General features: G+C 34.2%; 1 protein-coding gene across 4 annotated transcripts in view; it reads left to right on the top strand.

Moving 5' to 3' along the window:
- The window catches only part of SWEETIE (HEAT repeat-containing protein), a 37,783-nt gene that overhangs the window by 17,210 nt on the left and 6,196 nt on the right, over nucleotides 1-14,377 (top strand). For all 4 annotated transcript variants that reach the window (XM_028073747.2, XM_028073746.2, XM_028073748.2 and 1 more), the window contains 17 exons: nucleotides 1,097-1,183; nucleotides 1,783-1,876; nucleotides 5,840-5,908; nucleotides 5,998-6,120; nucleotides 6,198-6,266; nucleotides 6,505-6,609; nucleotides 6,775-6,863; nucleotides 9,531-9,687; nucleotides 10,490-10,639; nucleotides 11,189-11,238; nucleotides 11,373-11,472; nucleotides 11,566-11,622; nucleotides 11,709-11,776; nucleotides 12,758-12,851; nucleotides 13,540-13,745; nucleotides 14,003-14,150; nucleotides 14,243-14,311. In XM_028073747.2, coding sequence (XP_027929548.2) covers nucleotides 1,097-1,183; nucleotides 1,783-1,876; nucleotides 5,840-5,908; nucleotides 5,998-6,120; nucleotides 6,198-6,266; nucleotides 6,505-6,609; nucleotides 6,775-6,863; nucleotides 9,531-9,687; nucleotides 10,490-10,639; nucleotides 11,189-11,238; nucleotides 11,373-11,472; nucleotides 11,566-11,622; nucleotides 11,709-11,776; nucleotides 12,758-12,851; nucleotides 13,540-13,745; nucleotides 14,003-14,150; nucleotides 14,243-14,311 — 1,735 coding nt within the window. The remainder of the gene's footprint in view (nucleotides 1-1,096; nucleotides 1,184-1,782; nucleotides 1,877-5,839; nucleotides 5,909-5,997; nucleotides 6,121-6,197; nucleotides 6,267-6,504; nucleotides 6,610-6,774; nucleotides 6,864-9,530; nucleotides 9,688-10,489; nucleotides 10,640-11,188; nucleotides 11,239-11,372; nucleotides 11,473-11,565; nucleotides 11,623-11,708; nucleotides 11,777-12,757; nucleotides 12,852-13,539; nucleotides 13,746-14,002; nucleotides 14,151-14,242; nucleotides 14,312-14,377) is intronic.

The following is a 14,377-nucleotide window of genomic DNA, read 5'->3' on the forward strand; positions in this document are numbered from 1 at the left end:
AGGTCGTGGCACTAGAGGTTGGCATCCTTGCGGTAGAGAGCATCCTCAATCCCATATGGTAAAAGAATGGATTACACCTAAGAAAATTGTAACTCTTTACATGCCTATCCTAACAAGGCTGCCAACATTTCCAAGTTTGAAGTTTCGGAGCCAAAGTTCTCTAATAAAGAATATCATGAATATGTCAGGTTAAAATTTGAGAGCCAAGCACAATGTTTCACCCATTCTATTTTATCAAAAGCTTGCATTTCTCAAGCCTTGAAGTGTCAAAGTTCATGGATAATTGATTCTAGTGCTTCTGGAGACATATTTCTGCTAATCCTTCATTATTCTCTTTATTTCTTATCCTAAAATTCCTCATGTTATTATTTTAGCCAATGAATCCAAAGTTACTTCTCAAGGAGTAGGTCAAATGTCCCTTTCTCCCTCCTTAACCTAAATCATGTTCTTGTCCCTAATTATCCTTTCAATCGAATTTCCCCAAGTCAACTAATCAAATCGTTGAATTGTTCCATTATCTTTGATGCCATTATTTTTGTCATACAAGAGCGTGGTACAAGTTGATTGATTGGTGAAGGACATGAATCTAGAGGACTCCATTATCTTGGTTCTAGACCATCTTTGTCTTGTTTAGCATCCCCATCTCTGTGTTTGTTTCTTTCTCAAGTGGTAAAAAGTTATTTCTTGAGCAATTGAAGACATTACAAAAGATTTGAAGTAGTGAATCTTCCTTAACAATGATAAAAATGCCAAGAAACAAACGAATTATTTTTGAAAACCTACTGTATGCTTACATCAATTAAAACCAATGATTATTACTGTCCCAGATCGATTACTGTGCTATAAAAGCATTATTAAAAATGATGCAAAAGTTATTGCTAGTTATATAGTGCTTTCAAGAAAAACTGCAAGAGTTATGCTGTGAGCATATATGCCAAATTAGGCATGGTTGCATCACCAAAACCACTAAACCTAACCATTAATTCTAAAACTGTTTAATGATTTTTCTTTTTTTGCATTTACTTCATATTTGTAACAATTAACTGTTAGCTATTTATTGACTGTTATGAGTTTTGTTGTTTCTTGTTTGAATAAGACATGCTTCAGAATATGAAGAAAGTTCGTGCTTGAGGTTGCTCTTAGACAAGAGAGATGCATGGTTGGGTCCATGGATTCCTGGAAGGTTAATATCTGGCTGTAATGCAATTAAGATTCTCTGTTTCCGTTTACTCATTAGAATAAATTGCAATGAACCGTTCTTGTCAGATGAAATTTTACAATTATACAAATGTTTCCTATGTTGTTGCAAAGTTCAAAAATCCGCCTTTTAATTGCAAGAAGCATATGTAGTGTTAGGTTCCACCAAGATACTCTTGGAGTATTAGCTGTTCAGGATAAACTAAATCATGTCAAATTCTTTTTCTGCATCCTGTATACATTTTTATATCCTTCATCCAATCACTGTTAGTAGCATTTTAAGGTGTTTGGCTTGATTTTCTGGCTTCATTCAATCACTATTAGTGATGTCATCAATTACGCTAATACTTCTGTTATCTATTTATGATGTTTATTATAGGTGGGCAAACCATTGTAATATAATTTAGTGATGTCATCAATTATGCTAATATTTCTGTTATGTATTTGATGATGTTTAACATAGGTGAGGCTGATATTGTATGGAATGTGAGATCGGGTAGCATTAATTTGAAAACAAGTGGAGAGATCCTTTTAGGTGTGTCTCTTTTCTTTCTAAGTTTCTAACTTGTTTTTCTGTGAAAAAAGGGATTGGTTTGAAGATGAGATTCGAGCTTTCCAAGGAGGGAAAGATGGGCTTATGCCCTGTGTATGGGAGGATGAAATTTCTAGCTTTCCTCAGGTATTAAATTTTTAAAGAATACAATTAGCAATCAGCTGCTTATTTAGTTAGTAATATACCATTAAGAATAAAGTAACTGATTGTTTGTCTCTAACTTTTTTAAGATTAGAAATATTTCTGCCTTGTACTCGTAAAATGTAATTCTCTAATATATATTTTTTTTGTATTTTCTATTTGGTTTTATAAAGCTATACTTCGATTTTAATATTCCAATTAAATTTGTGATTGTTACATGTGGCCTTTTCACCATAATATGTGATCAACTAATTATTTGAACTTAATTTCTTTTTGTGGCATGCTCATGGAAGGTTCTGAATTAGAAGAAACATTATTAAGTAGGAGCTGGAAATTTGTAAACTATTTTTTTTGCATATGTTTGTTGTAAAGATCTTGTGTTACTAAAGTTTTTGCACAAATATTCATAGGAGCCAAAAAGGGGTTTTTTATAAATTTAATGAAATTGAAAATGTTAAGATATCTTTAATATCTTATTTTTTGTTTCTATTGTTATTATTCTTTATATGTATTTTGGGCTTAGCCCATATGTTTTTTATTATATATACATCCCCTATGTGTTTTTTCTACACAAGGGAGATGTATCTCAATCCCTATTTTCCCTATATGTAATATGGTATAAGAGTCAAGTTAGAGCCTATCCTAGCGAGCTTTCTTGGACATTCTGTTCCACCTGCTATCGGGCTGCTAATGGACCACCAAATGATTTCTAGTCCCACGCACGAGATGAATATACCTCGGTGTGAGTGGGTGTGTTGGAAATCCCACATTGACTAGAGATAAGGCAATTCCATAATATATAAGTGAGGTGCAAACCTCACCTTCAAACCAGTTTTGTGGGGTTCAGTTAGGCTTAAAGCCCACTTCTAACATGGGGATTGAGATTAATCTCCCTTGTGTAGAAAAAACACATAGGGGCTGTATTTATAATAAAGAACATATGGGCTAAGCCCAAAATACATATGAAGAATAATAACAATAGAAACAAAAAATAAGATATTAAAGATATCTTAACACTCCTCCTCAAGTTGTATGAATCAAGCTTGTTACAAATATAACTAATTCTCGGTCCCCGTAAATATTTAGTGAAAATATCTGATAACTGATCACTTGAGTTAACAAACTTAGTCTTGATGTCTCTAGACATAATCTTTTCTCGAATGGAATGACAATCAATCTCAATTTGTTTAGTCCTCTCAATGTTATGAAGAGTAGCTTGATTGTCACATATAAGTGTCATTTGATTAACGTCTCCAAACTGTAACTCTTTGAGCAACTGCTTAAGTCAAACAAGCTCACAAATGGCTGAAGCCATGGCTCTATATTCTGCTTTTGCACTATACCTTGCCATAACACTTTATTTCTTGCTTTTCGAAGAGATCAAGTTACCTCCAATATAGACACAATATCTGGATGTAGACTCTCTATCAGAAGGAGATCCTGCCCAATCAACATCTGAATAACAAACAACTCTTGTATGGTTATTAGAACCATATAACAACCCTTTACTAGGAGATCCTTTAATATACTTCAGTATACAAATGACTGCATTCCAATGATCTTCGGATGGAGAATTAAGAAATTGGCTTAATTCAATTTCCCAACTAATCTTCTATATTGTTCAGGATCTGACATAGGCTTCCCCTGATATGGTAGAAGTTTAGTATTGGGATCCATAGGTGTGTCAACAGATTTTGAATTCATCAACCCAGTTTCTTCCAAAATATCCAGTGCATACTTTCGTTGAGCAATAACAATACCATCTTTGTCGGACTGTGCCACCTCAATACCCAAGAATATCTGAGTTTTCCAAGATCTTTGGTCCGAAAATGGTCACAAAGATGTTGTTTCATCTGAGAGATGTCATGGTTATCACTGCCGGTAAGAACAATGTCATCAACATACATTATCAAGTAGACACATCCAGCACTTGAGTGACGATAAAAAACTGAATGATCTACCTCACACCGAGTCATACCAAATTGGTGAAAAACATTGCTAAATTTTCCAATCCAGACCCTTGGAGACTGTTTTAGGCCATATAAAGATTTGCGAAGACGACATACCAATGCAGAAGACTCCCCCTGAGCAGCAAAACCAGGAGGTTGCTCCATCTACATAGATTGTCTTCACCTTTTTATGCCTGTCTTCACCTCCTGGGTTTGTTGCTCAGGGGGAGTCTTCTGGGTTGGTATGTCACCTACGCAAATCTTTAAATGGCCTAAAACAGTCTCCAAGGGCCTGCTTTGGAAAATTTAGCATTGTTGTTCAACAATTTGGTATGACTCGGTGTGAAGCAGATCATTCAGTTTTTTATCGTCACTCAAGTGCTGGATGTGTCTACTTGATAGTGTATGTTGATGACATTGTTCTTACCGACAGTGATAACCATGACATCTCTCAGATGAAACAACATCTTTGTGATCATTTTCAGACCAAAGGTCTTGTAAAACTCAGATATTTCTTGGGTATTGAAGTGGCACACTCCAACAAAGATGGTATTGTTATTTCTCAACGAAAGTATGCACTAGATATTTTGGAAAAACTGGGTTGATGAATTCAAAATCTGTTGACACACCTATGGATCCCAATACTAAACTTCTACCATATCAGGGGAAGCCTATGTCAGATCCTGAACAGTATAGAAGATTAGTTGGGAAATTGAATTATCTTACAGTTACTCGTTTTGACATTTCCTTTATAGTCATTGTGGTAAGCCAATTTCTTAATTCTCCGTGCGAAGATCATTGAAATGCAGTCATTCGTATACTGAAGTATATTAAAGGATCTCCTAGTAAAGGGTTGTTATATGGTTCTAATAACCATACAAGAGTTTTTTGTTATTCAGATGTTGATTGGGCAAGATCTCCTTCTGATTGAAGGTCTACATCCGGATATTGTGTCTCCATTGAAAGTAACTTGATCTCTTGGAAAAGCAAGAAACAAAGTGTTGTGGCAAGTTCTAGTGCAGAATATAGAGCCATGGCTTCAGCCACTTGTGAGCTTGTTTGGCTTAAGCAGTTGCTCAAAGAGTTACAGTTTGGAGACGTTAATCAAATGACACTTATATGTGACAATCAAGCTGCTCTTCATATCAATTCTAATCCTGTCTTTCATGAGAGGACTAAACACATTGAGATTGATTGTCATTTCATTTGAGAAAAGATTATGTCTAGAGACATCAAGACTGAGTTTGTTAACTCAAGTGATCAGTTAGCAGATATTTTCACTAAATCTTTACGGGGACCGAGAATTAGTTATATTTGTAACAAGCTTGGTACATACGATTTGTATGCACCAACTTGAGGGGGAGTGTTAAGATATCTTTAATATCTTATTTTTTGTTTCTATTGTTATTATTCTTCATATGTATTTTGGGCTTAGCCCATATGTTCTTTATTATAAATACAGCCCCTATGTTTTTCCTACACAAGGGAGATTAATCTCAATTCCTATTTTCCCTATATTCAATAGAAAAGAAAGAGAGTAACATAATTTTATTTCTTAGTGATCTAGGGTTATACTGATATATTTATAGAATCAGTACAATTGTCTTTGAGTAGGGTTTTACCATGTGAGGAGAAGACCAGTGACTAGTCAGAATAGTTGAATGAATGGGAAATAGCCTGATAAATGGAGGTGGAGAAATGGTGGAATCCCTTGGAAGAAACATTTTAGGAAGTGTTGATCAAAATGCCTTTGATGGAATCTTTTATCATTTGATATATCATAACAGTGTAATTTGATCCTTGTAGCTGACACCTGACTCCACCTAAAGTGGGAAATGATTTGTTGGTTATTATACTATTTTGTGTTAGAATTGCTCTTTCTTTTTAAATAAGTTTTGATTTGTTCATCCAACTCATTGATACGTTTTTTCCATGCTGTCCTATTATTATTGGATGCATTTCTACTTCAGTAACACCTTACCTTAATTTTAACTTGAAGCCGGAGACCATAAGCAAGACTTTGGTGAACCAGATGCTTCTGTTTTTTGGGACCATATTTGCTTCTCAGGTAAGTCCATCAACAGCCTTGGCATATTTTGCAGACTTCAGAGAGTGGTTGTTATTATTGTGGACATCAATTTGTGTTGTGTATCTCAGGATAGTTCTGGCATGCTCTCTCTCCTGGGCATTATTGAGCAGTGTTTGAAAGCTGGGAAAAAGCAACATTGGCGCAAAGCTAGTCTTACCAATATTTGTGTGGGCTTACTTGCCGGCTTTAAGGTTCTCTACATCTTTTATTGGTATTATCAAAGTATTTTGTGCGGCTCTCACCTGGTATAACTTTTTCTCTTTTCCAGGCTTTGCTCTCATTTCGACTTCAGACATTAGGACAAGATATTTTGGGTTTGGCACAATCTATTTTTCTGGTAGGAAATCTATTAATCCACTTGCAAAAAGTAGATACATTTAGTATCTTGAAAATTGAAAGGGCATTCATCACGTTCTTCCTTTAATAAGTTGGAAACTGAATGGGAAGATGTTTTGTGATGATTTATAATTTCATCAGTTATTTGTTTACACCATTGTTGTCATTGTGTGTTATCACCCTCTTTCTTTTCTTATGTTAAATATTATGGTATGGTGTTTGTTGAATTTGAATGGAAGGGTATTTTGGCGGAGGGAGACATTTGTGCATCACAACGCAGAGCATCTTCTGAAAGTCTTGGATATTTAGCTCGATTTGGAAATGATATCTTCACTGCAAGAATGGCAAGTTCCTTTCTGCTTTTCAATATCCATGTTATTGTTTGCTGTTCTGTGGTAACTGTGATTTATTATAAGAAACATCTTCCTTATTAGCTTCAAAAATTTTTTCTACACTAATTAATGTTTTCTTCTCTGATTGTTCTGTTCATCAATGATGTTGGCAAGCAGACAAGATCACTACTAGGTGAGCTAAATGGAGCAACTGATCCCAACTACGCTGGATCAATTGCTTTCGCACTTGGCTGCATCCATCGCAGGTCATTTATTATTATACCAATGAATGCTTAATAGTTTTGATGTTTATTTTATCAGTTTTTTCAATTCTCTCAAGGTATCATCCTTTGATTCTGAAACACTGACGAGTTTTTTGTGGACAGGGATAAATCTCTATTTGATCCTCCTAAATATTTCTGTGAATAAGTTTGATTGTGTAGTTAATTTGTTACCCTACATAGCTTGTAATTATACTATTTTCTGTATGATTAATCTGTTACCCTTTTTTTTGTTTAGCTTAATTTTAGGTAATTCATCATTGTAATATTTTCTTTCCTCTTTAGGATTTAGTTTCCTACTTTCACTTGATGTAATTCGCCTCTATAAGAAAGAGGAAACCCTACACAGATTAATCATCACTAATATTTTCAATTGTTTTTATTTGTTTTGATTGAGCTGTGTTTATCTATACTTTAGCACAAACCCTTCTTTGTGATTAGCTTGGTTTAAAAAAGGAAGTGAAAGAAAAGAAAAGAAAAAGAGTAGAAAATGGGATAATAGTAGGTTGTTTGGTAGTGTTAAGATATCATTAATATCTTATTTCTATCTTCTTTTCTGTTTCTATTGTTATTATTCTTTGTATGTATTTTGGGCTTAGTTCATATTTTCTTCATTATAAATACCACCCCCTATGCGTATTTTCTACTCAAGGGAGATTAATCTCAAACCTAGTTTCACTATATTTAATAGGTAGGAATGAAAATGAAAGGAAAGAAAGGTAATGATTTTCTTTTCTTTGTTTGATACTATACACAATAGAAGTAAGGAAAAGCATGTATACAAAAGGACATAAATATCCCTTACAAAAGAAATTGAAATGTGTAAAATAATGTTAATTTGGTACTTTCTTTAGTACACAAGAAGTTCTATCCAAATTGAGTGGATAAAAGAAGTAATTGGTTTTACATGCTTTTTAAAATTCTCCTCCTTACTGATACCATGTTAGAATTGGAAGAAAGACATGAATCTGGAATACACGAATGTTTAAGCTTTTGACAGTTGTAATGTATTGAAAAATAAGTCCTGTATATTGGCACTTGAAAAATTACACTCTTATGTTCATTTCACACCAGAACGAATAGACAGAAAAAGAAGATGGTGAAAAACAGTTACTGACAGTTACAAAACAGTTACTGATGGTTACAAACCAGCAAAACCAAATAACTGAAAATAAAAGGGTACAGAACAGTAATAGAGTGGCACTACCAGTACAAGGTTTATTAAAAACAAAATCTGACTAATGTATAAGACTAATACATGTTAACAAATTGCAGAAGGTCTAGTTTTTAAATTTGTTTCTGTCCATTGGTTTCCAATCTTCATTCTTTTAATTGTTCCAAAAGTGTTGAACGTATAGAGTATCAATATTTGACTATATTAGTTTTGGGAGCATAAAACTAGATCTTCTGCAATTTGCTAACATGTATTAGTCTTATACATTAGTCATTTCTTATGGTCGAAGTGACTAGCTTTTCATCCACACATATCTAGTTTTACGCTCAAAGTGTCCAATCTTTGGAATGAGGGGTTGTGTTAAGGATTCCACATTAACTAGAGATATGGTAAAATTTTACTATATATATGGGTGAAAACCTTCCCTTACCAGTCAATTTTGTAAAGATCGAGTTAGAGTGGAAGTTCATTTCTTAAGTTGGTACCAAAGTTTGTCCCTGCAAAGTTTTTTGCTATCAACCATCCACAAATATCTAATCTCATGCTTGAAATGTCCAATCCTTGATGTGAGGAGTTGTGTTGAGGATCCCACATTGACTGGATATATGGTCAAATTATACTATATAAGTGGGTAGAAATATTCCTTTACTAGTTGGTTTTGTAACATTAAGTTAGACTAGAAGTTCCTTTTTTAAAATGATATTAAAGGCTATCCAAGTGAGATTTGATATGCTTATTGTTGGACTTACAAACCTACTATCAGTTGTATTATTTTATTAAGCACCTTCTTAAGAAATGACCTTTGAAGGAGCTTTGGATTTCCAAAGATTCTATCAAGAGAGAAAAGGTAGCCTTGTTTGAAGCATGAGTGTGGAATTGGAAAATAGATTTTGCAAGAAGGCCCTTGAATTAAGGGACCAAAACATTTTGTGTTGGTTTGAGGAGAATGGAGTAGAGTTCAGGATACCCAACCAGGACTCAAATTTAGAAATTTAGTTATCATTTAGGTTACGAAAAAGTAAAATCTTGAACACTAACAAAAATTGTGGATAGAAGAATTAAGTAATAATACATTGTAAGATTATTAACAATTGAGATGTAATAAAAGGGAAAGGGTTGCTAATATTGACAGAAATAGCAGAAACGAGAAATTTTACACTTTTACAGTAGTTTCTTTCTAAAAAATACTTTCCACTTTGTGAATTAGTTTATGCAAAACCACATTGGTTCTGGTAGAAGGTTTACTTGATGTTTCTGTTGCTTTTGTCTGTGCGTTTAAGATCTCAGCTTAGATATTTGGCTGAGCAGATCTATTGACTATATCAAACTTATATGAACAATTAAAGGGTTACTTCCTTTTTCCTATTGCTATAGGGTTCACTTTTTTTTATAATTCTGTCACTCTTTACCAAGTGTACAAAATCATCTTCTCTCTATATTAGTTTTGACAGTTCTTTTCTTACACACCTCGACTGCAGTGCAGGAGGGATTGCTTTGTCAACTCTAGTGCCAGCAACAGTGAGCTCTATATCCTCACTGGCTAAAAGTTTGGTAGCTAATCTGCAGATTTGGTCTATGCATGGTCTTCTTTTAACTATTGAAGCTGCTGGCTTGTCCTTTGTCTCTCACGTCCAGGTATTCATAGTTTGAATCAAAGCATCTTAAGATTGGTAATTTATTAATATAGTTTTTGATATTTTGTCTCAAATAGAATTAATGATCTGACAGAATAATTGCAGCACGAAGAGCTTTGACAAATATTCATTTGTTTTAATGTGATGATATATTTGTTAAGGACCAAATTGACGAAGTTCTATGAAATGTAACTGATTGATTCATCTGAGCTATCCAGTGTTTTTATTATTTGAATTTAATATCCATGCTCCAGATAAAGCTGTTTCAACAAATGAATATTTATATGGTTGAGAAAACGTTGCTTATTCCTCTCTCAGCTGCCATCTGCCTTGGCTATTTGTCAAAGTTCATTTCTGTATCCACATCTTTCTTGTATCTACTTTGATCCAACTTTTTGCATAAGAAATATGAAGAGAAAAATGAACTTGAATATGGGGAAAGTGAAGGAATAGAGCATGATGGAATGGAGATTTGATATGTTCCATCGTTTGAATTTTTTGAACTAGAATTGGATGGACTGTACCCAATTACATCCAAAATCCTTAAATTATATTCCTCACAATTTCAAAGAGGGGTGGGAGAGGTGTGATTGAACCAATATAAATTTCCATTCCATCATAAATTCATAATGTATCCAGCCAATGGAGCAATAGTTATTTTCCATTGTGCTTGCTGTTCGACATCCAAATATTGAGAAAACTATTAGCTACTTTTATTGGTTAATCAGATAGTTTCACCTGACTTTATTGTGTAAAATAATCTCTTATTAGACATCATGTGGTTCTTCTACGTTTATTCACAGGCGACACTTTCTCTTGCTATGGACATTCTTTTATCAGACGAGAATGGGTTAGTAGACATTCAACAGGGAGTTGGTCGTCTTATAAATGCTATAGTTACTGTTCTTGGCCCTGAGCTTGTCCCAGGAAGCATTTTTTTCTCCCGCTCCAAGGTGAATTTTTCTAGTATTTTTTAATTATCAATAAAAATATAAAGTTATCGAGAGGAAAGAGAAAATGATTATAATTTAAAAAGAATGTCTAGGATAAATGATCCTCTTTAATGAATAAGGAAACACCAATGGACATGATAAATATTGAAAAACAAAATTCAATGAAGTAGAGATAAATTTCTCGGCATGTCTGTTTGGAAAGCTTCCATTAAAGGCATCAGCTGCTGTGTTCAGGAAGCCTGCTTAAAGATACCAGAGTTGCAGTCTTACCCTACAACCTATGCACTTGTTGAAAGAAAATAGATTGATACTGAAAATGAGTATGTACATACAGAAAAGTTGATAATTCTTTGTTACCCGAGACTTATATATTGATCATAGAATTACTAACAGTTAATATTAACTGAGAATAGAAAAAACAGTTACTTGTGGCAACAAATAGAAAAGAGAAATATCTCTAACAGCACTGAAGGGGGACATAGATTGTTAAAATAATCTAGAGTCTTCTGCATTTTTTTATGCTTCATACAGTATTTTTTCCCTTTCCAGTCTGTTATTGCCGAGATTAGCTGCTGGCAAGAAACTTCAACTATGCTCGAGTATGTTTTTTCATTCCACATTTTATAATATAGTTAATATTTTCTTGTTGTCATATTGTTTCTGGCTTTGGGGAAGGTAGTTTTCAAAGTATTGTTTTATTTATAGTATAGAAAGTTTTCTTTTTTTGTTGCAGGAGTGCTCGCTTCACACAACAGCTTGTTCTATTTGCACCTCAAGCTGTTTCTGTACACTCCCATGTGCAGACTCTTCTGTCTACTTTGTCATCAAGACAGGTTTCCCTCTGATGTATTTATCATTATAGGAAATAATGTGTTATTAGCTCTTCTTTTCTGCTTAGGCTTTCTTTTTTCTTTTTCTAAATGCAGCCAACTTTGCGGCATCTTGCTGTGTCTACTCTAAGGCATCTAATTGAGAAAGATCCAGTTGGTTTCCCATCTTTATATGTTTTCAATATAGAAAAGCTAGCATGTCAGATTGTTGTGCTAAGACCTGATTTTAATCTTTGCAGGCTTCAATTATTGTTGAACAGATTGAAGATAACCTGTTTTTTATGCTTGATGAGGAAACTGATTCCGAGTACGGACATAGATAAACAAATTTTCTTACCCTCTCCTGTTGATTAGTTCTTTGGTTAAGATGAAAATCAAACATCTTTTTTATTACTAGTTTCTTGAAATATTTTGGGTAATTACCTATGCATTTGTGTTGTAAAGATTATAAGGATCAAAATGTCATCATTCTGTCTATTGTATTTAGAGTCTTCCTATTTATTTTAACATATTTTTATTTCCTTATCTTTTAGTGTTTGGTTGTTACAAGTAGAGGTGATGAGAATGTGATTGTTATCTCTTTTAAATAAGGTTGATTAGAGTGTGGTATGGTAGGTGGCCCACTTGTATCACTCAAGACTTCGTTATGAACCAATTAATGCTACCGGAATATAGGTTTTCTTAATTGCTACATTGGTATTAGAGCCATTCAAGGCTTGTCCTAGTCAAGCTTTTGGGACCATTATGTCACCCTTATCGGACTCCTATTAGATTACTCACAAATATTTAATTCCATGCTCAAGATGTTTATTCCTAGGTCTGAAGGAATGTGTTAGAGATCCCACATTAACTAGGAATAAAGCCGAGTTATAATATATATGCGTAGAGTTAGACATAAACCCACTTAGAATTTTTTTTTTTATAGAAAAAGTAAGACTTTATATTCAAGCAGCAAAGAGATGTCATAAGGAGTACAAAAGCTAGTATTTGGTTTCTTTGTTTTTGTTTTAAATGTTTCAATCTTCAAAGGATATTTTTGTATTGAAGATTATTTTCTCGTAAGATTATTCGTTGGCTCTTCCTCTGGTTTTACAATTTTTGTTGTTTTATTTTCTTGAGGGAGAAGGGTGGGAAGAGGGGCTGGTTTAATGAATTCCTTTTAAGAGGGAAAAGGGGGATGATGGCATTTTCCACTGTCAACCACAGTATCATTTATCTGTGATTAACAAATTGGCCATGGTGATTTATAGCAATTAGTATTTGGCTTAGACTGCTTTCATTTGTGCAGAATTGGAAACTTGGTGCGAACAACAATTATGCGATTATTCTGTGCAGCTTGTCCTTCATGTCCTTCACATTGGATATCAGTATGTCGCAAAGTGGTAAGCATATGTTTCACGATTGCAGTGTCCAGAACTGTACTGCAAATAGACACAAAAACTGATGCTTTTGAAGGAAATTGGAAATTAATGCACATGTGATATATTATTTTTGTTTTTGACTGGGCCGTCTAAGGATTTATTCCTCTGTGTTGGGGGGGGGGGGGGGGGGGGGGGGGGTGATATCTAAGTAATTGTATATAACAAGGGCAGGGATTTGTCTTGTAAAACAAGGATTGAGGAAGATCCTTATTGTGAGAAAAATGCTTGTGACCTCAAGTGATTCAACCCCATACAATTGTCTTATCTACAATGATAGAATGGTATATCTGTAACCTGTAACATAGTGACACATGGGTGAACTGTAGATATTACTACCAAATTGGAAAGCAAGCTCAAATGACAGTAACTACTTTTGCTACTAAACTGTTAGTGAGCAAAATAGATAGAAAACAACATCATTGGTTCAGGTTTCGATGGATCATGCTGCTTTGACCACTTTTTCAAAAGTTAGATGTTACTAAATTGCCTCCGGTCTACCCCACATTTATAGTAGATGTGCTATAGAGGAATATTGCAAGTAAATGATGTCAATAGTCAAACTCCAACCAATAACCTTGGTTTTTGGGTCAAAAGATATTTTCTGACACTTCTCAATACTCTTCACTATGGTATGATGGGATTATTACAGGTCCTTGCAACATCAATGAGGAACACAGAAAGTAACAATGTTGGGGCAAATGATAACCAAGATGGTGATTCGGGTTTGAACCTTGGAGATGATGAAAATATGGTTGCTGGATCCAACAACATACAAAGTGACAAGTTTCAAGCATCCATTGGTGCTACTAATAGGGAGAAGTACCTCAGATATAAGACCAGACTTTTTGCTGCAGAGTATGTACTTCACAACTTCTAATTTAAATTTTTAGAACTTGCATGTATCTGTCAATGATAAATTTACCCAATTTTATAGTATAATCACCCTCTTTGTTTACCACTATAGATAATTAAGGAAAGGATTCTCTCATTTGATGATGTTAATGTGTCTAATGCTAAAAATATCCTCATCCTTTTATGGAAAGTTAACTTTGAAATTTTGTATCGTCTTTCATTAATATTGTTTGTTGTTTGAATAATTAATGTTGTTTCAGATGCTTAAGCCATCTACCAGATGCTGTTGGAAGAAATCCTGCACATTTTGATCTAACCTTGGCAAGGAAAGAACATGCAAGTGGGCAACCTACTACTAGTAATTGGTTGGTTCTCCACTTGCAAGAGTTAATATCACTTGCTTATCAGGTGCTGCTTAGCCATGCATGATCTACCTTTTGCACTTTTATTTGATATTCAAAATCAATCACACCCTCCCGTCTCATTTCCCTCCATAACAGATTAGCACAATTCAATTTGAGAACATGCAGCCAGTAGGCGTCAGTCTTCTTGGCACTATTGTGGACAAGGTAATATGTTCCCTGTGAAATATGATGCCTTTGCAACTTGAATGCCTTTGTTCTCTCGCGTCCTTT

This window comes from Vigna unguiculata, chromosome 5 (genome assembly GCF_037176805.1).
Source record: "Vigna unguiculata cultivar grain cowpea cultivar isolate G323 ecotype 2 chromosome 5, ASM3717680v1, whole genome shotgun sequence".
Lineage (NCBI taxonomy): Eukaryota > Viridiplantae > Streptophyta > Magnoliopsida > Fabales > Fabaceae > Vigna > Vigna unguiculata.